We start from the raw sequence: 21213 nt of genomic DNA, 5'->3' as shown, positions 1-21213 counted from the left end.
TGCCTCTGTTCTGATGTGTGCTGCAAGGTCTGGATGATTTTGTTTGGGTGTTTCTGAAAGAATTGGTTTATCTTGTATTTCTAAAAATAATATTTACTAATTTATTTGAAAGTCAGAGTTACAGAGAGAGAAAGAGAGAGAGAGAGAGAGCAAATGAGTTTTGATGCCAAAGCCAGGAGCCAAGAACTTCATCCAGGTCTCCCACATGGGTCCAGGAGCCCAAACACAAGGGTTACCTTCTGCTGATTTTCCTAGTCCTTTACCAGTGAACTGGAAATAGAACAGCCACTTCATGAACCAGCACCCATATATGATGCTGGCATTGCAGGCGGCAGCTTTGCTTGTTATGCCATGCCATCTTTTCTCAGAATTTATATGTACATATCTATTATAAAGATTTTTTTTAATTGGAAAGTCAGATATACAGAGAGGAGGAGAGACAAAGAGGAAAATCTTCTGTCCGCTAATTCACTCCCCAAGCATCCTCAATGGCCAGAGCTGAGCCAGTCCGAAGCCAGGAGCCAGGAGCTGCTTCCGGGTCTCCCACATGGGTGCAGGGTCCCAAGGCTTTGGGCCATCCTTGACTGCTTTCCCAGGCCACAAGCAGGGAGCTGGATGGGGAGTGGGGCTTCCAGGATTAGAACTGGTGCCTATATGGAATCCCAATGCATTCAAGGCAAGGATTCTAGCCAATAGGCCACTGCGCCGGGCCCTACCTATTTATTGTTAATTAAATGTTTTAATTTCATTTATTTAAAAGGAAAGGTGACATAGAGGAACAGAGAAGAGATCTGTAATTGTTGCTTCAGTCCTTACTTAAAACAACTGGGTCTGGGCCAGGCTAATGCCAGGACCCAGGCTATCCATCTGAGTCTCCCTTGTGGCTGATGGAAAGCCAAGCACATGAGCCAGAATCTGCTACTTTCCAGGTGCACCAGCAAGAAGCTGTATTAAAAGTAGAGCTGGGATTCTATCTCAGGCACTCTGATATAGATTGTGGGTGTCCCAAATCAAGTCTTAATCTGCTCAACAATCTCCATTCCTTATTTTTTAAATCATTAGGTTTGAGAGGCTCATAGCCAGAGGAGAGACAGCCAGAGTGTGCTGGTTCATTTTCCACATGTCTATACAGCTAGGACTGGACTAGTGCTGGGAACTGAAAACCCTATCTTGGTCTCCCATTTGGGAGACAGAGGCATTGCCACTGCTTGCAGGTTCTGCGTTAGCAGAAAGCTTATTCATTCTTTCACATCACATACAGTCTGATACATCCCCAAGCTCATGTATGTGATAAGAAAGAATGAATGACAAAGGAATTTTACTTTATTTTAGTGGATTTCTTTTGATATCTTATTTATGAAAAAGATCAGATTTTAAAATTGTGATTCATGAAAAAAAAATCCACTATGTTTTAATAACAAAAATCTGTTTATAGTTACATCGTTTTAATGTAATTATCTTGCCTTCCCTGTCTTTTTCGCCTTTTTGAAACTTTTTTTTTTTTAAATATAGAGCTTCATAACGTATGGTGTTGTGATCTCTACTATGCCTTATACAGGTCACCTTATCATCAGCCAACCTCTTATCGGCCACGATTGTTGCTGTCTGGAGAACGAGGTTCAGGTCAAACGTCCCACCTTGCTCCAGCACTTCTTCATACTTTGGAAAGGTTCTCTGTGCATAGGCTAGATCTCCCAGCACTTTACTCAGTTAGTGCCAAAACACCTGAAGAATCGTGTGCACAGGTAGGTTTCTGCCATAGTAGTGTACATTGCTGTATCCTCATTGTATATATAGTGTGTACTCTTTACAGGTGAGATCTTTTCTGAAGAAGATTCTAAAGTTTCTGTTGGTTTTTCATTAACATTCTAATATTAGAGCAGAAGATCCTTTTGCTTTGTAACATTTTTTGAAGTTCATTTTTTTGGTCTTACCTTTGCTGAAGTTTTAATGTCATAGTTCAATATTTAGGATCTTACCATGGAAAGGGAAGTGATGTTCAGTTTAAGATGTTAGGACTTAATATTGATTTTCAAAACTTATAACAACTTGAAAGTTATGGATATCTGTGATGAATAGTTAAATATATTTCATATTTGATTTCCAAATATTTTGTGTTTGCTCTTCTGTGAAGCAAAATTGTATTGGTGCTATTTATATTTCCTAAAGTTTTTATATATAACCCTGAATATATTACAGTTATGTCATGTTGGAACTGGAGATGAATGGAGTAAGTTATTTTGAGCTAAAAGGCCATGTCTTAACCATTTCTGTGTCTCCGACAGAGTCTACCTTATAGTAAGTGCTCATTTGTTAGCTGATTTAGTAATACAGTTTCTGATAAATTAGAGTACTGTCATTTTGTACTCAAATATTTCGCCCTCTTTTAGAGTTTGGATAATAGGAGTAGTAACATGTAAAAGTACTTTGAAGTGGTTTTTAAAAATGTATTTTGGACTCATAAATGCTTAAGAAATAGGCCTTATCCAAATGAAAATCATTTCCTACCTTGTAGCAAGAAGTATTTTGAAAAAAAGTTTATACTAGTGTCACTTTCTCTTTTATTTGCAGTTTTCTGAGTCTGAATATCCTAATAGTACTTCATTACTTAGAAAACTCTATTGATAAGTTATTTTCCAAAATTCATGGCTTGAGTAAAATACCCATATTTTGCTCCACTTTGATATATTTAGCTCATTTTGAATATGAGTTTTCTCATATGTAATGCTACTTTATGTGTTTGCTCATATCTTTCCTTTTAAAAATGATTTATGAATTTTTATTGGAAAGGCAGATTTACAGAGAGAAGGAAAGACAGAGAGAAATGTCTTCTATCTGCTAGCTCCTTTCCCAAGTGGCCGCAATGGCCAGCGCTGAGCCAATCTGAAGCTAGAAGCCAAGAACATCCTCTTAGTCTCCCATGTGGATGCCAGGAACCTCCTCTGGGTCCCACGGTTTTGGCACATACTCTACTGCTATTCCGGGCTACAACGGAGCTGGATGGGAAGTGGAACAACAAAGATACAAATTGGCGCCCCTATGGGATCCTGGGTGTGCAAGGCTGTCGTGCCAAGCCTTGTCTTTCCTCTTAGTTAGAAAAGTATTACAGATTTCTACAGGTAGCCGGACTATTTGGTACCATTTAAAATGGATTTGTATGCTTTATTAGGAAAGTATAAATTATGAAAATTGACTTATAAAAGAGAACCTACACAGACACTAGCTATGGAAGAGAAAACTGAGCAAATGCCATAGAAGTACTAAATCTGGACAGTTTCACAGGTGAATTATTTTAACATTAAGGAGTAATATAATCTTGATGTTACTTAAATTATTCCAAAATGTAGAAAAGAGGGGTGAGTGTTTGGTCAGGTGGTTAGGGCACCAATGTCCCAGCTTGAGCCTGGCTTTGACCTTGCCTCGAACCTTTGATTCCAGGATTCTGCTGATGTAGCTCCGGAGAGGCAGGGATGATAGCTCTAGCAGGTTTGATTCCTGCCATCCATGTGGGAGGTCTAGATTGAGCTGCCAGTTCCCAGCTTCAGCCTGACCCAGGTCTGGACGTTGTGGGCATTCTGGGAACCAGCAGTGAATGAGAGCTCTTTCTTTCTGCATCTCAAACAAACAAATAAATAGTAAACAAGTAAAGCCCAAGCTCTACAAAACACAGGAAAAAGAAAGAAAGCTTTTAAATGATCAGAAATAACAATGCCAAATGTTTTGTAGAAATGCAAAGAGAACTCTAGATTAATTTCACTTACGCTTCAGTGATCATGAAACAAATATTACAAATGGAATCTAGTAGCAGAAGAGTAATACACAATTATTGAGCTGTGGCTCAATAGGCTAATCCTTTACCGTCTAGTGCCAGCATCCTATATGGGTGTGGCTCATTTCCTGGTTGCTCCACTTGCTGTCCAACTCCCTGCTTATGGCCTGGGAAAGTAGCAGAGAATGGCCCAAAGCCTTGAAACTATGTACACCATTGGGAGAACCAGAAGAGGCTCCTGGCTCCTGACTTTAGATTAGCTCAGCTCTGGTCATTGCAGCCATTTGGGGAGTAAATCAGCAGATGGAAGATCTTTCCTTCTCTTTGTAAATTTGCCTTTCTAATAAAAAAAAAAGTAAATCTTAAAAAAAAAATTATTGAGACATGAAATATTTATTCAGTTAAATATTTAGAATTATACATATTAGAAAGTGTATATTGAAATTATAAATATTTATCTATTGTGCATTTGGAAAACTTGCCGTAAATTAAAGTATTAGGACAAAAAGTAATTCTGTTAGGTAGATACTTTCAAAGTTAGTGTTCAAAAATCTATTTTATACAAATTATGGCAAGTCAGAAATATAGTGGAAGAAGTGGTTCCAATTAAAACAGTAATTAAATTTATCTAGGAATCAACTAAAACAATTAATGTACAGGGCCTAAACAAGGAAAACTTGGAATAAATGAAAGAGACATCTTGGTTATATTTACTTTGTTATATGTCATTTCAGAGTCAGGAGTGAAGTTACATGAGATTGTTTGAATATTAAAATATGTTCATCAGATAGGTCTGGCCAACAGTCCTTTACAAGTATTTGTTATAAATAGCTAATGAATAGTATAACTCAAAACTGGAGACCTCTGATGCATTCTAAATTAATGTATAAACTAAGTGCCATTCCAGTTGTAATTCCCCCCAAATTTAGGACAGAAATCTAAAGGGATTCTGTGTTTCTTCTGGAAAACAGCAAGAAAAAAAAGGAAAAATTGTAAGGACTACAGCTTTATCAGATTTTTCTAGAGGAATAAGTAATGAAGGAGCCCTAGCAGATTTTTATAGTTTAATAGAACAGTAATAGCGAAAAATTTGTACCTCTACTGGATAGAGCTGCTGGCTTGCTCTAATAGCTATAATGGAAAAACAGAATAGAACTCGATTTCCTACCCTTTGCTATATTCCAAAATAAATTCTAGGTCATTACTAGAAGTATAAAAGTACCAGGAAAATACACAGGGTATATATATATATATATAGTGCATATGTGTTTATATGTATGTGTGTATGTGTATATACCATGTGTTTATGTTTTATGTATATATGTATATATACATATACCAAACATTTCGTAGGAATACAAAGAGAACTGATATATGTTTTAATTTTAACTAACACATGGCAAAAAGCATTTTTTAAAATAAAATTAGTAAACATAACTTGGGAAAAAAGCAGACAACCATAGATAATTTTCCTAGCTATATAAAGATGTCTTAAAAGAAACATGAAGAGAAGAAAATAAAAATGTAACTGAAAAGTTTGCAGAATAACAGCCTGTTATTTACAGGAGAAAAAAAAGCAGCTAATGAAAGTTTAAAAAGACTCTTAGCCTCACTTCTAAGTGACAGTAAACTATCAGGTTTGACTTTGATAGAGTGTAATAACACTACATGGAAATTTACATTGATTTAATGATTGACGGTATGGTTCGGCAGGACATCAGTGGGGGCGTCCAGCTCTCCTCTTGCTCCCAGCTTCCTGTCAATGCACATTCTTGGAGGCAGCAGGTGTTGGCAGCAGTGCTTCTGCCTTTGCCTCCCGTGTGGGACACTGCAGCTGAGCTGCTTGCTCCTGGTTCCAGCATGTCCTGGCTTGGACTGTTGTGGACATTTTGGGGTGAACTAGCAGATGGAACATCTGTGTGTGTCTTGTTTACTTTTCTCTAAAATTTATGCTTTTAATACTTTTAAATAGTATATAAAAGTTCAAGTCTTTGTACCGTTTGACCCATGAATTGTGTGTTGGAGTTTTTCCTAAACGACCGATTAACTACATCAGTGCCAAATGTGCAAAGGTGTTTAGCACAGCATTGCATACAATTGTCAAACAAACCTAACACCACACTGGACAGTCTTTCATGAAGGACTGGCTAAAATAAATTATGGATATCCTGAGATCCAAAAGAGTACTTTGAACTTGTTCAGAAGAATCAGGTAGACTTACATGGGTTCATGATATGGAAGTATTAGGAAAATATTAGTGAAAGAAGCAAGTAACCCAGACAACTGTTAATAATGGTTCTTTGGCATGGGGAAGGAATTTGGATAATTCGGAAATGTGCAAACTTTGTTTTTTATTTTACTCTTGGCTATATTGTCTGGAATTTTGTTTTTTTTTCTGAGTGACATGCTTGACAGCATCAAGCAAATGGGAAGTACAATCACTTTGAAAGAACAACGTCTTCAGTGTTACAGAGTTTGCTTTTTATTGTTCCCTGTGGCTAAAGTATTCACAAATACGTCACCAACTTAATGTAGCCAAGTAAGTGCAGCTGTGGGAATAGTGAGCAGTGTTGTGAACATTAGGTTGATATTCTTGAAATCCTCGACTTTTTTTCCTGAGTTGTGCTGGGTTAAGTGTGAGTTCTAACCTGGTACTCCTCAGTCGCTATTACATGCCTTGCCATTGCTATTTTGTTGTTGTTGTGTTAGTGAGGAGATGTGTCATTTGTCAGAAGAAAGCAACAAAAACCCACTATTGTTTGGTTGTATTTCACTTCCTCGAATGCACGGAGACATTATACCTCGGAGTTCCTGGGGAGAAGTAGAGTTCTTGAGTGACCACCACCACCCAGATGTCCATTTTTGGGAACACAGTCAGTATTGCTGAATTCCGAGCTTGCTCTGAACACTGACAGGAGTCAGACCATTCCATCTTGGTTATCTTTGATTATCTTAATTGTGTTTTTGAAATCATTTTAAATTCATAAATATAACACTGTCTTAAAAGAATGAATAGGGACTGGCATCGTAACACCACAAGTTAAACAACCTCTTGTGACCTTGACATTCTATAACAGCAGTGGTTTGAGTTCCTGTTGTTCTGTTTCTCTTCCAGTTCCCTACCGATATGCCTAGGAAAGCAGTGGGAATGGCTCAAGTGCTTCGGGCCCTTCCATCCACTGTTGCAGCCATTTGGGGATGGAAGATATCTGTCTATTTCTCTGCATGTCCCTCCATATAACTCTGCCTTTGAAGTGAATAATACATCTTTAGAAAATTAAGGAAAATATGTAATTCTCCAAAAAGAAGTTTTTATGTAAAGAAACTTGGCAGTTTAACAATGACTTGTACAGATTTTGTAAGCCTGCTTATTAAGTAGGTATAAAATATGGGTAGAGTGGGCATGAGTCAGATGCTAACACCTGGAGCTATTGAAAGTACTTCTGGGTGGGTGCGATGGCTCACCTGGCCAATCCTCCACCTGTAAGCATCAGCATCTTACACGGGGTCCAGTTCATGTCTCAGATGTGATACTTCCAATCCAGTTCCCTGCTTGTGGCCTGGGGAAGCAGGAGAGGAAGAGCTAAAGCCTTGGGATCCTGCACCCTTGCTGGAGACCTAGAAGAAGTTCCTGGTCCTGATCAACTCAGCTTTGGCCATTTTGGCCATTTGAGGAGTGAACCAGCAGATAGAAGGTCCTTCCCTCTGTAAGTCTGCCTTTCTAATAAAAATAGATAAGTCTTTGGGCCTGGCGTGGTGTCCCAGCTGCTAAAGTCCTCATCTTGAACGCACCGGGATGCCATATGGGCGCTGGTTCTAATCCCGGAAGCCCCGCTTCCCATCTAGCTCCCTGCTTGTGGCCTGGAATGCAGTCAAGGACAGCCCAAAGCTTTGGGACCCTGCACCCACATGGGAGACCCAGAGGAAGTTCCTGGCTCCTGGCTTCGAACTGGCGCAGCACTGGCCATTGTGGCCGCTGTGGGAGTGAATCATAGGACAGAAGATCTTCCTCTCTGTATCTTCTCCTCTCTGTATATCTGACTTTCCAATTAAAAAAAAACAACAACAACAAATAGATCTTAGAAAATAAACTAAATATTGAGGAAAAAAATAAATAAGTCTTAAAAAAATTTAAGTACTTCTCTTGTTTTATTCAGCTCTATGAATATATACCCTTTGTTTTCTTCCATATTGTTTTATCTATCTTGGGAGAGATCCTTGAGGATCATCTGTAGATAGATATATCAAGTTATTCTTGTAAACTTGTCTCTTTTCCAGGCTCTAAGGTACTAAATATTAGATTAAGTTGGGTATTTAGTAGTTTAACACAAACATGAAAGGCAATCTTAAAAGTGTGGAATGTTAAATCACCTTTATTGGACCACATTTGTATGTGTAGATTGGTGGAGTGGGGAAAGTAACATAGTTGTTATTCTTTATCCTCTGGGGATTGTTTATTTGTATATCTGTTCTTTAGAACGTGTTTGTGCACAAGAATATATATAACCAGAGCTGCTTTTTCTTCTGTGGCTACCTTAACTATTGGTTATCAGTTGTGGTGGATAATGGTAGAGGAGTAACTAAAGGGTATTTTTTTATTGCTCATGTATCACATGAATCTCTTTAAAATTTCTCATTCTGAACTTTAATTTAAATATGGATTCTGAGAGTGACTATTGTGGATCCTAATAGATTATACTTGGAGATGTAGCACTTTACTGGGTCCCTGTACATTAGTTGGACGTTTGTTACTGAAATGAATGCGAACATTCATAACACTACTATGTGTGTGTATTTACATGTGTGCATGGGTGTGTCAATTCCCTTTTATTCACATCCTCATTGTAATTTTACCTTGTATTTAGGGAAGGAAAAAAAGGACTTTTGAATGTGTCTTATTTTTTCATTAATACAGAGATATAGTTGAATTAATCGATTTATTTGTGGTCTTTGAAAAATCTTGCAATTACTCAGGGTTTTGAATAATGTCAAATGATGAAGAAGATCTTTTTGGGTGAAGATTTTAGTAATTTTATTTCCTCAAAACAAATTGTATCAGAAAATTCCCAGGGAAAATCCTTTTTTGTTTGAGTAACGTCAGGGGATTAATACGTGTACTGATGTGTGTACCTTGGATACTTCTGCATTGGACTGAAAACGTTTCTGGCTTCTGTTGTTTCTACCTCGGTTCCTTTGGGTTTGCTCACATGAGTGTCTGGGTTTTTATGACGGAACATGGGTTTTTTTTGGTCTTTGTTTTTGAGTTGTAAACTATTTAAATCACCTTGGTCCAGAGTATATTGCTCTTACTAAAATTCTGTAGACATTTAGTAAATGAAACATCAAAAAAGAATGAGTTTTTTTTTTTTCAGATGTATGTTCATAATTTAGGTAATGTGGCTGTTCAAATGAGTATAGATGTATCTAATAACTTTGTATGCAAGTGATGAAGTGTGACAGGTGATTTCTTGAATCCTGGACCTGCAGATCTAGTTAGTACCTCCTTTCAATAATTAGTAGGTAAATGCAGTGTAAATGGAGCAAAGAGATAAAAGTGGAATAAACTAATCAACAATGCAGCAGTAACGTTTTAGTATTTTAATATTTTGTGATAGCATGAAAAGGAATCAAATATTTTGCTGTTCATTTTTTTTAAAGGTTTATTTATTTTTATTACAGAGTCAGATATGCAGAGAGGAGGAGAGACAGAGAGGAAGATCTTTTATCCGGTGATTTACTCCCCAAGTGAGTGCAATGGCCGATGCTATGCCGATCCAAAGCCAGGAGCCAGGAACTTCTTGGCTCCCAAGGGTCCCAAGGCTTTGGGCCGTCCTCAACTGCTTTCCCAGGCCACAAGCAGGGAGCTGGATGGGAAGTAGAGCTGCTGGGATTAGAACCGGTACCCATATGGGACCTCGGCGTGCTCAAAGTGAGGACTTTAGCTGCTAGGCCACACCACTGGGCCCCTGCTGTTCATTTTTAATTTTTGTGAAAATTGAGAAATTTTTAGATCTCAAGACTTTTCTTCCATCTATAATATTTTGTAATTTTAAGACATTCATAATACTGTCAAGCAACTGAAGCAAATCCTGGAAATCTTTTGTGTTGAAATTGTTTGCTTCTTTTCTGTGTAGCCCTTTCTTAGACAAGGGAAAGCCGTGTTAGTTTTGATCTTTTTTTGTGTGTGTTCACATATGTATTTAAAATTTTTGTTGTTCTTAGTTTCTAAAGAAAATGGCTTAAAGGGCTCTATATTTTTAGTTTAAAAATAAATCTTATGCACTGATCATTTTAATTTGGTGGCTAAAATACTGACTTAAAACTTTAGCTTTTGAGATGATTAGGACTCTTGTAAGCATAAGTGCAATTTATGTCATTCCTTTTATAATACATCAATGGCCTGATTTTTGCCTTCAGTATCTGCAATACTCAGAGGAAGTAGTTTGTCATTTTTTTTTTAAATCAAGCAACTTAAATAAGTTTTTAATGAACTATGATGTCTGGGGCAATAAGAAGGCCAGAAGGAAATGGAGTATATTGATTAAATAATCAAAATGAACAGTTCACATATACTGGTGTGTGTTCATTTTACTTGTGCAAGAGTGCTCGTCATGTCAGAGGTGTCAGGAGCGGTTGGTTCAGTAACCGGCCACTGTCTGCTTTCTCTGTAACAGTTGTTCTGTTTTCTACTACTCCTTGCACATCCACCAATCCAAGACACCCTGTAGGTGAGTATTTTTTTAGTTCTCAAATGGCATCCCTTGTTACCAAGACAGTTGCCACTTTATTAAAGGCTTTATTTTTCAACTTGAACTATCTTGTGATTTGATTTCAGAGAATATATTTTACTCTACTATTTTAAAATTTAGTAGCAGACTGCTAAGGAGTTGTTTTCATATTATATGCATATATACACAAAACACAACAGAATTAAATTTTTTCCTGATAATTAAACTCTGAAAATTTTTGAATACTCTTTTCTATTCTTTTTGAATTTTCATTGGAAAAATGGGAATTAGAATAGGTAGGTTAAATAGTTAAAGAAAATAGGAAAGTTTATTTTAATATTTTAAGATGACATGGAGTAAGATATTAAAGGAAAAGTTGTTTCAGTAATGTTTTAAATTTTTTTTTCTAGAAATTAAGGCTTGTTTTCACTCTAAGGGCTTTGGAGAAAAATTATGGAAGTATTTTTGATTACTGGTATTTGATATAATCAGGTTATTTCTCCTTTTTTTCTTCTAAGATTTATTTTTATTGGAAAGGTAGATTTACAGAGAGAAAGAGAGATAGAAAGATCTTCTGTCAGTTGGTTCACTCTTCAAGTGGCCACAGTGGCCGGAGCTGAGCTGATCTGAAGCCAGGAGATTCTGGGTCTCCCACATGGATGCAAGGTCCTGAGACTTTGTGCCATCCTCTGCTGCTTTCCCAGGCCCCTAGCATGGAGCTGGAAGGGAAGTGGAACAACCAGGACATGAACTAGCATCCATTAGGGATCCTGGCGTATGCAAGGCAAGTATTTAGCTACTGAGCCATTGTACCAGGCTCTGTTCCTTCTTTCTTGTAATTGTATACTACCTTTTTGTATTTAACCTGAGAATTGTCTGATTCTCTCCCCCCACACTTTCTGGGTTTTAAAATATAATATAAATATTTATCAAGACGGCATTTTCCTAAAGGCTTTGGAAATAACAGTTTATGGGAAATTATCATTACTTAGTTAATTTTGAGGGGTTTGGATGGAAAGAAAGAAATAGGAGAAAACATCCCAGCTTATTTAGATTTGGTGCTGCTAATATCTAGTTCAACCTCGTCAAGTCTGCAGAACACTTAGAGTTCTGTAGTATTTAACTTCTGAGTTTGTTAAGTCCTTAATATCCCTTAATCATCTGTGCTGTTCCCTTCATTTTTGATGCTTCTTAAATGGACTAGATACGGTCAACACATATTCCTAGTGAACCTAACCTAGAAGTACTAGAATGAAATGCAAAAATTCTTCCTCCTCTTCTTCTTCTTATTTATTATTAATTTTTAAATAAAAAGGCCTGTTTTCTCATATCTTTTGAGCCCTCGGTATGTGGCAGCTTGCATGGCTGAATTAAATGGTTAGCTTTGTGAGGTTTCTCTGTAAGCTGCAGCTCAGTAGTTTTTCTTTTAGATGTCACCTCTCTTTGTTGACTGACTTCCTCTAGCTTTATCAGCAGATTGGGCAAGTGGAAAGGGACAAAGGAGTTGGTCATTGTCTTACACATATCATGCCTGACTTGAGTGTCATGTAATACGTTATTGTGGAAACAAATGCTTTAGTTGCCTTTGTGTTCCTATGGGGCTCCTTCATTTTACCAACATTTGTGCTGATTTTTCTCTTCTGAATTTTCTAAAATAACTTCAGGGGGAAAAAATGTCCTTGAATTTTCAAGATTCGGTATAGGTTTGTGCCAGTTTGCAACAAATGTGAAATTTGAGAGGCCTTAAGGAGTTACCCCTGTAGTTGTTCTGGATTGGTGGATATGCAAACATTGCTTTTGTTTGAATTGTTATACTAGATATATTTCATCCAACTTTGGGAAAAATTTTGAATTCCTTTCATCTGGTTTACTATTGCAATGCATTTGATTCTACACAGGAGGTAGAATCAAATGCAATCAAATGTATGAAATGTATTATCCTAAAATTTATGCAAGAGATAAACTCATTAAAGAAAAATAATCCTTTTATTTTTAACCAAATTTCTGATAATCCTAATCATTTTTAATATAAGCTTCTTATTTCTGTATTTTCTGCAGCATATAAGTTAGTAGAATTCTGTATAAAACAGGAAAAAATGAGAGAATTTTAGAAATAGAAGTATCAATTTAGTTTGAAGAAATATAGTCATATTTTTACACTTTTACATAATCTTGTTAAAAAATAATGAAAAGATGTCATTAACAGATGAACATTTGCTCATAGGCTATTGAGCTGTGGACTTCTATATGAGGAATGATAGCTCTACTTTGCCGCTTACTAATAGCCAACCTGGTCCTCACTGGTATGTGTTGGCAGAATGCCGCTGAAGCTATGATTAGGATTCTTTCTTTTTAACACCTTGGGAATACTTTCTTTTCAACTTTACTGTATTGTCTGATAATGGAAGTATCTCAGAGTTCTTCTGTAATTTGTTCTTTTTTTAGAGAAGAACATTTTATGATTAAGAAAGAGTGAAATGAAGTGATGGGTGAAGTGCATACGTGATTCAGCAGGTGGATCATTGATTTTATTTTGTAAGGTGCTGCTCCTTGGTTAAGATGAGTGTGTGATTCATATGTTGAGTGGGGCTTTTGACATGCAAACCATACTGTTTGTCTTCTGTTGTGTTGTAGAGGGTTGCTTGTGTCTCTAGCACTGGTGACACTCAGGCGCATACTATCCTTTTATTTAAAGCCTGTTTTAGTGGTGTTTTACTTTATTGTCTGTAATGATTGTTATATAGAAACTATTTGATTCTTTCATTCTGTTAGTGTGTACTGTAAAAGAATAAAATTGTAAAAATAATGTCTGTTTTTTTCCCCCTGGTGGAACAAAGGTTACATAGAAGGCTTGTGTACCGTTTCTTCAAAAGCTTACATTTGGGGGCTAAAACTAAGGATGACACTGACCTGACCTGTTTCATACATTTATATGTTATCAGGTAGACTTAAAAGTCGGTAATTTGGGTTCTTTCTTTAACTAGATTTTTCGTGAAGCTCGGAGAACAGTACCGAGTATTGTTTACATGCCTCACATTGGTGATTGGTGGGAAGCTGTCAGTGAAACTGTGAGAGCAACTTTTCTGACTTTGCTGCAAGACATACCATCATTTTCACCTATATTTTTATTGTCTACCTCTGAAACCATGTACAGTGAACTGCCTGAAGAGGTAAGAGCTAATTAAAATGTTTTATCTTTTTTATATTATTTTTAAAAGATAGTTTGTTTTTATATTGGTATTTTAGTTACTGTATCCAGGTTCAGGTCTGGATTGTACCACTTTGCTAGTGATGGAATACAGGAAGGTTACTGAGTCTTTCTGAGTTTCTGTTTTGATATGACAATGTTGTTTTCTTCAGTGTATCTGGAAAGCTTGATGTCATTAATGCTCATAGAATCTGACGTGCTTATATATACAACCTGCGAAGAAAATTCTAGTTATATTATCAGTTTCAAAATAATTATTCTCATTGAATATAGCATTTGGTGGGATTTGATCTTTCAACTCTTCTGTTGCTAATATCATATTAAATTGAATATTATTACTATAATGTCTATTCTTTTTTTTAAAAAAAAAGATTTATTTATTTTTATTGGAAAGTCAGGTATGCAGAGAGGAAGAGAGATAGAGAGGAAGGTCTTCCGTCTGATGATTTACTCCCCAAGCAGCCACAATGGCTGGAGCTGCACCAATCCAAAGCCAGAAGCCTGGAAATTCTTCCAGGTCTCCCACATGGGTGCACGGTCCCAAAGCTTTGGGCTGTCCTCAACTGCTTTCCCAGGCCACAAGCAGGGAGCAGGATGGGAAGCAGGGCTGCCAGGATTAGATCCAGTGCTCATATGGGATCCTGGCGCATGCAATGCGAAGACTTTAGTTAATGAGGTACCTTGTAGGCCCTGGCTTCATATTTTTTTAAAGATTTATTTATTTTTATTACAGAGTCAGATATATAGACAGGAAGAAAGATAGAGAGGAAGATCTTCCGTCCGATGATTCACTCCCCAAGTGAGTGCAACGGCCAGTGCTGTGCCGATCCAAAGCCAGGAGCCAGGAACTTCTTCCGGGTCTCCCACGCGGGTGCAGGATCCCAAAACGTTGGGGAGCTGCCGGGATTAGAATCAACGCCCACATGGGATCCCGGCATGTTCAAGCCGAGGACTTTAGCCGCTAGGCCACGCCGCCAGGCCCCGGCTTCATATTTTAAAGCTGTTATGATTTTTAATGGATTATTTGCAAGTAACCTCTTTAGTAAGTAAAATATTAAAACTATATTACCATTGATTCCTGATAATTTATCTTTTTTTTCCCTTTTGTCTTTTATATTCTGATCACTCAGTAATTAACTACTAAAGTGAACCATAAATGTTTTTGTTTGTGGGATGAATATTATGAAAATTCTGTCAAGACAACTGAATATAAAATGGTTTTTCACTAGTTGTTCAGAGGAAATACTCCCCTGTCTCCAAGGCTTACATTTTACATTTGAACTTTGAGATAGAATTACTGCCTTTTTACATAACAAAAAGATAGTAACCTATAATATATCACCTATATTGATACATATTTGATGAATGAATAAACAATGTTGAGAATTGCAGACCTTATAGGTTTGCAAGTTGATGAATAAATGACATAAAGTAGGTAACATAAAACCAAGCGATTCTAAAAGAAATGGCTGGTCACTAGAATTTATTTAAGAATATTTAATAAATAGACTAGTGGCTAAATCCTCACTTGGCATCTCACGGTATTCCTTATGGGCGCTGGTGTTCAGGCTCTAGCCGATCTACTTTCCTCCATGATCCCTGCCTGTGGCCTGGGAAAGCAGTGGAGGATGGCCCAAAGCCTTGGGACTCTGCACCATGTGGGAGACTCAGAGGAGGCTCCTGGCTCCTTGCTTTGGATCAGCTCTGTAATGGCCTTTATGTGGGGAGTGAAGCAGTGGATGGTTAGCCTTTCTCTCTGTCTCTTTTTCTGCCTTTCCAATTAAAAAAAAAAGATGAGTGAATAAATATTTTTTAAAAAGAATATTTAATGAATAAGTGAAAGCTACAGTAATAGGGTCTGGTGTGGTAACCTAGTGGTTAAATTCCTTTCCTTGCATACCTCGGATCCCATTTGAGTGCCAGTTTGTATCTCAGCTGCTGTTTTATGTATCTAATGTTCTATGTATCATATTTTGGAGCAATATATACTTCTACATGTTAGTACATAATGAGTTGATTTTTAAAGTATTCTGAATTTTGATACATAGTGACAGATATAGCCCACTCCCAAAGCCCTTTTCGGATCCTTACTAGTTTTCAAGAGTTTAAGAAGACCCTGAGAGCAAATGCATACTTTGCACCTGGACACGAGCTCCTTGAGGTGAGGGACTGACTGTTACCAGATCGTGGCACAGTGCATATACATTGTAGTTATTCAAAGCTTATTTTACAAAAGAGAGACTAACAATTTAATTACCATCTATCTTTAAATATTTCCTGGTCAGCCTCATTTCCTTTCTGTGAAAATGTAGTGTTAGAATGTTACTTCTGTAAATCCTATATGAGGATAGTTGGAAGATTACGATTGAAATTTATGGGAATTGCTAGTTATTTCTCCTTCAGGAGAATTTAAAAAAGGATTGATCACAGAAAAAGAATCTTAAGGAAGGAAATCAAATCTTGGCCAGAATTACATTTCTGTTTCTAAAGTGATTCTCAATATCTACTATCCAACTATTATGGGCAAAGAGGATGTATTTCAATAGATTTCGAATTAATTTTAAACATGTACTTCCTTAACTGTGCTGATGAAAAATAGACATTACAAATAGTATTTTATTGTTTTAAATGTTTTACTTCATGTTATTTCCCTGGGTTTATGTGAGTCCTGGAAAGAGTAAGTTAATAAATTCAAGTGGAGAAATGAAGTGGGATCATTGAAAACCCAGAATGATGTCATATACAGAGAACCTATCTTAAATATTTGATAAGTGGGTGGGGACTGCCATGATAGCTCAACAGGGTAATCCTTTACATGCAAGTGCTGGCATCCCATGTGGGTGTTGGTTTGTGTCCCAGCTGCTCCGCTTGTGATCCAGCTCCCTGCTAACCTGGGAAGGCAGTGGAGTGTAGCCCAAGTCCTTGTGAGTCTGCATGCATGTGGGAGCCCAGGTCCTTGTGACCCTGCGTCCATGTGGGAGATGAGAAGATCCTACCTCTCAGCTTTGGATCAGCTCAGCTCTGGCTGTTGCAGCCATATGGGAGTGAACCAGTGGATAGAAGTTTCTCTCTCTCTCTCTCTTTTTCTTCCTCCTCCTCTTTCTGTAAAATATGCCTTTCAAATTAAAAAAAAAAATCTTAAAAAAAATTAAGAGGAGAACCTTATTGAATAAATGAATGTTGTTGATATTTTAAGGTGCATAAAGTACTAATTTTCATTTAATAAATTGTTTCCTTGTTTTCACCAAAGTTAATTTAAGGAAAACTTTCTTGCTTTCTTAGCTTTCCTTTCCTTACGTTTTCTTTTTGATTTGGAGTTTTTTTTTTTAGGGATTTATTTATTTGAGAGAGTGCTACACACAGAGGGAGAGTCAGAGAAAGAGCAAGAACAAGAGCTTTCATCCGTTGGTTTACTCCTTAAATGGCCACGGTGGCCAAAGGTGGGCTGGTCTGATGCTAGCAGCTTCATCTGAGTATCCCTGCTTGACTGCAGCAGCCCAAGCTTTCCTCTGCTGCCTTCCCAGGTGCCTTAGCAGGGAGCTTGATTGGAAGTGGAGCAACTGGGACTAGAACCTGTGCTCGCACGGGCTGCCAGTGCCACAGGTGGTGGCTTTACTGCAGCGCTGGCTCCTGATTGTAAATCATTAGTTTCCCTTATTACAGAGGTTGTAGGAATACAAAATTGGGGGCTAAGAATTCTTATTAACCACTGCGCCATTGCGCCGGGCCCTGGAGCATATTTAGGTTTAGGAAACTTTGATGTGTGCAGCATAACATATAATATAGGTGAAGCTTAAGGAACTAAGAAATAGTGAGTACGGAAGGTTGAATATCATATGACTCCTCTTATGATCTTCCATTTTGTAAGTAAAAAGATTCCTGACAGCATTACCATGTAAGTAATACGATAACCAGTGTAACCCACTAGAATAGTTATACTCAAAAAGACAGCAATGAAAGTGGTAGTGAGGATGTAAGTGGAGCTCCTTGTATATGCTGGCGGCAGAGTGAAATGATGTAGCCACCTTTTTCAAAGTTAAAGAGAAATTTGTGATATGACTCAGTAATTCTACTCTTAGGTATCTGCGCAAGAGAAATGGAAACATGGTTACATGGACGTCCATATGCAGGTGTACCTGGTTGTGTTAATCACAATAGCCTCAGTATAGGAACGATTTAAATGGTCACTAATCAATTAGTGACTATATGGTGAAATTCTAGTCAGCAATTAGTGTTATAAAATTCTGATGCACACTATAAGTTGAATGGAGCTGAAGATAAATGCTGAGAAAAGGCAGACACAGAAGTCTACCAGTTTGAAGTTTCTGGTAGAGACATGGTTTTTTTTTTTTTTTGAGACAAACAGCAAAATAGTGGAAATTAGGCAGGAGCATGTGAATGGGACTGGTAATTGACTGCATATAGGCACCCAGAAAATTTAGAGTAATGGAGATGCTCTAAAACTGAAGTGATGGCTGTACAATTATATAAATATACTTAGAATCACTCAGCTATTTTAAATAAAAAAGTTTAATGAGAACTTTTTGAAGATATACTTTGGCACATCTAGGAAAATTTGGGAAAGCATTACTGTTACTTGAGAAGAGAATTAAAAGATGGGTTCAGGAGGGCTAGTACAGTGGCTCAATAGGCTAATCTACTTGCAAGCACCAGCAACCTGTGTGGGTGCTGGTTTCTGTCCTGGCTGCTCTACTTCCTATCCAGCTCCCTGCTTACTGCCTGGGAAAGCAGTGGAAGATGCCCAACTTTTGGAATCCTGTCAATGCATGGGAAACCTGAAAGACGCTCCTGGCTTTGGATCGACTCAGCTCTGAGTGTTGTAGCCATTTGGATAGTGAACCAAGGGTGGAAGATCTTTCTCTGTCCCTCTTTCTCTGCCTTCCCAGTTAAATAAAGGAAGGAAGGAAGGAAGATAGATAAATGGATGGATGGGTTAGGGAAAGAGTGAGCAGCATGGATAAATACTAGTGTGATGAGAGTGAGCCAGTGTGAAAGAGAACATGATGTATTTAGGAAATTTTGAAAGTTTTCTGTTATGGTGTGAAATTTGAGGCTAGAACTGTTTGAGGATAAGGTTATGAGTGAACTAGAGAAGAATTTTTATAGGGGATAGATTCTGAGCTATTGGTTATAATCTGGCAAGAATGTTAGTGGATTATTGTGGGTTTACTCTTGATACACTTATGAATTTACAAAGTTGAGCACCATGTTGACAATTATCAGAAGGAAGAATATTTAGAGCCAAAACTGAGTGGTTTGCTCTTATTGACCAAAGGTACGGTCTTTTTCGAATATTGAGTTCTGTTAGGCTTTCGTTTTTTTAAAGATGTATTTATTATTTTTATTACAAAGTCAGATATACAGAGAGGAGGCGAGACAGAAAGGAAGATCTTCTGTCCGATGATTCACTCCCTGAGTGAGCGCAACGGCTGGTGCTGCGCCAATCCGAAGCCGGGAACCAGGAACTTCTTCCAGGTCTCCCACCTGGGTGCAGGGTCCCAAGGTTTTGCGCCATTCTCGACTGCTTTCCCAGGCCACAAGTAGGGAGCTGGATGGGAAGTGGAGCTGCCGGGATTAGAACCGGTGCCCATATAGTATCCCGGCGTGTTCAAGGCGCCGCATGGTCCAAGTTCTGTTAGGTTTTCTTTTTTTAAAGATTTATTTGTTTATTGGAAAGTGAGATATACAGAGAGGAGGAGAGACAGAGAGGAAGATCTTCCGTCCTATGATTCACTCCCCAAGTGAGTTCAATGGCCGATGCTATGCCGATCCAAAGCCAGGAGCCAGGAACTTCTTCCAGGTCTCCCACGTGGGTGCAGGGTCCCAAGGCCTTGAGCCATCCTCAACTACTTTCCCATGCCACAAGCAGGGAGCTGCAGGGGAAGTGGAGCTGCCGGGATCAGAACCGGTGTCCATATGGGATCCCAGTGCATTCAAGGTGAGGACTTTAGCTGCTAGGCCATGCCACCAGGCCCTCTGTTAGGTTTTCAAGACAGAGGAAGATGGGTAAATCACTGGGGGAAGGACCCAAAAGATATGAGAACAACCAGCTCATTTTGTTTTGGAGTTTTCCTTGAATGTAGTAATATGGGGCACTCTTTGAAGAGGCAAGAGGAATAATTTATTTGCAGTGCAACCAGATGACAGAAAGTATAATGGAACAAACTTGGTAAGGAAAGGATAGAAGAAGAAGTCAGTGGATAATAAATGCAGATGTTAACAGCCTTTCAGCTTTCTGCTGAAGCCTCTAGATAATTACTTCTCAGCTGGTACTTGGATTCAGTTGCCCTCTTTCCTGTTATCTGATGCCTTTCTGAGATACAGTGTTGTTTGTTAGTGACTTGGGCAACTGGATACTCTCCCATTCTTGTGCAGTCCCTGAGGTCAAACCTGTCAACAGGTTACCCTTCTGAATATTTTGTGAATATTGAAAATTGTACTGGAGTTGAAAAAATAGTAATTTGATGTATATGAACTTTTAATTCTCTATTTGATATCTTTGTGTGTCTGTGTGTGTATGTGTAGGTTAAATGTATCTTTAGAATTCAGTATGAAGAGGTGTTATATATTCAAAGGCCTATTGAAGAAGACAGAAGAAAATTTTTCCAAGAATTAATTCTCAATCAGGCCTCAATGGCTCCACCACGAAGGAAACACACTGGTAAAATTCCTCAAATCTTTAGGAAAATGGAGGGGACGGATGGTGGAAATAGGAAATGTTTCTTGTTGGTGTTAATCAATTCTAACCTTTTCTTCATGGGAGTAAGACACTTTGTCAGATTCTGTTTGGTGTCTTTTTATGGATGCCAGAGGAAGTGGCCATTGTTTTCACCTACCTTGAGATCAGGAGGGACATTCTTGTTCAAGTTTTACAGAGAAAACATAGTTCTGCAGCAGTCACTTCTTATCCTGTGGTGGGTTTCACATTCTGAGGCTCACAACATCCTTCTGGTGTTGAACTGGCAGTTACGACCACCAGATGTTGTGTGAATTGTTTTATGGACTGGAATTAATTTCACAGGCCAAGAGCTACTAGGATATTTGTCCTTTCTGTTTTGTTCATTGATCAATTTTCAATGTTACGTTAGCACATGTTATGTAGCATGTTTCAGACTTCTGGAAATCTGTCATGGCTTTATTTTAAGCATTAAAATGAATCAAGTTATTTATTCTAATGAGTATTTTACTAAAAATAAATATTTAATTATTATATTTCAAAATAAAATTCAGTACGATTTTTTGGGCTTGGACTCATAGTATTAAATGGAGCTTCAAGGGCATGTCAGATTTTAGTTACTTAAGTGACAAACGCATTCTAAGTCAGTCAAAAGAGTTTCTTAATCTTAAAAATGCATAAAGCATAAAGTTCACTTCTAGGAAGTAGCAGTTCTGCTAGGTTAAAAAAAAAAACTTTTAAGCCTCTTTCCCCTTGTTCTTCCCACCCTTTCAAAAATTGATTGATTGATTGGTTTAAAAGGCAGTGTGAT

General features: G+C 37.8%; 1 protein-coding gene across 5 annotated transcripts in view; it reads left to right on the top strand.

Annotated features, from left to right (window-relative positions):
• Nucleotides 1–21213, top strand: part of ATAD2B (ATPase family AAA domain containing 2B) — a 153965-nt gene that overhangs the window by 90553 nt on the left and 42199 nt on the right. For all 5 annotated transcript variants that reach the window (XM_040992904.1, XM_040992903.1, XM_040992906.1 and 2 more), the window contains 3 exons: nucleotides 1559–1745; nucleotides 13482–13667; nucleotides 20252–20387. In XM_040992904.1, coding sequence (XP_040848838.1) covers nucleotides 1559–1745; nucleotides 13482–13667; nucleotides 20252–20387 — 509 coding nt within the window. The remainder of the gene's footprint in view (nucleotides 1–1558; nucleotides 1746–13481; nucleotides 13668–20251; nucleotides 20388–21213) is intronic.

Source organism: Ochotona curzoniae, unplaced genomic scaffold (genome assembly GCF_017591425.1).
Source record: "Ochotona curzoniae isolate NIBS_2020 unplaced genomic scaffold, NIBS_Ocur_1.0 contig_883, whole genome shotgun sequence".
NCBI classification, from domain to species: Eukaryota; Metazoa; Chordata; class Mammalia; order Lagomorpha; family Ochotonidae; genus Ochotona; species Ochotona curzoniae.
This window is presented reverse-complemented; position numbering and strand designations above follow the sequence as displayed.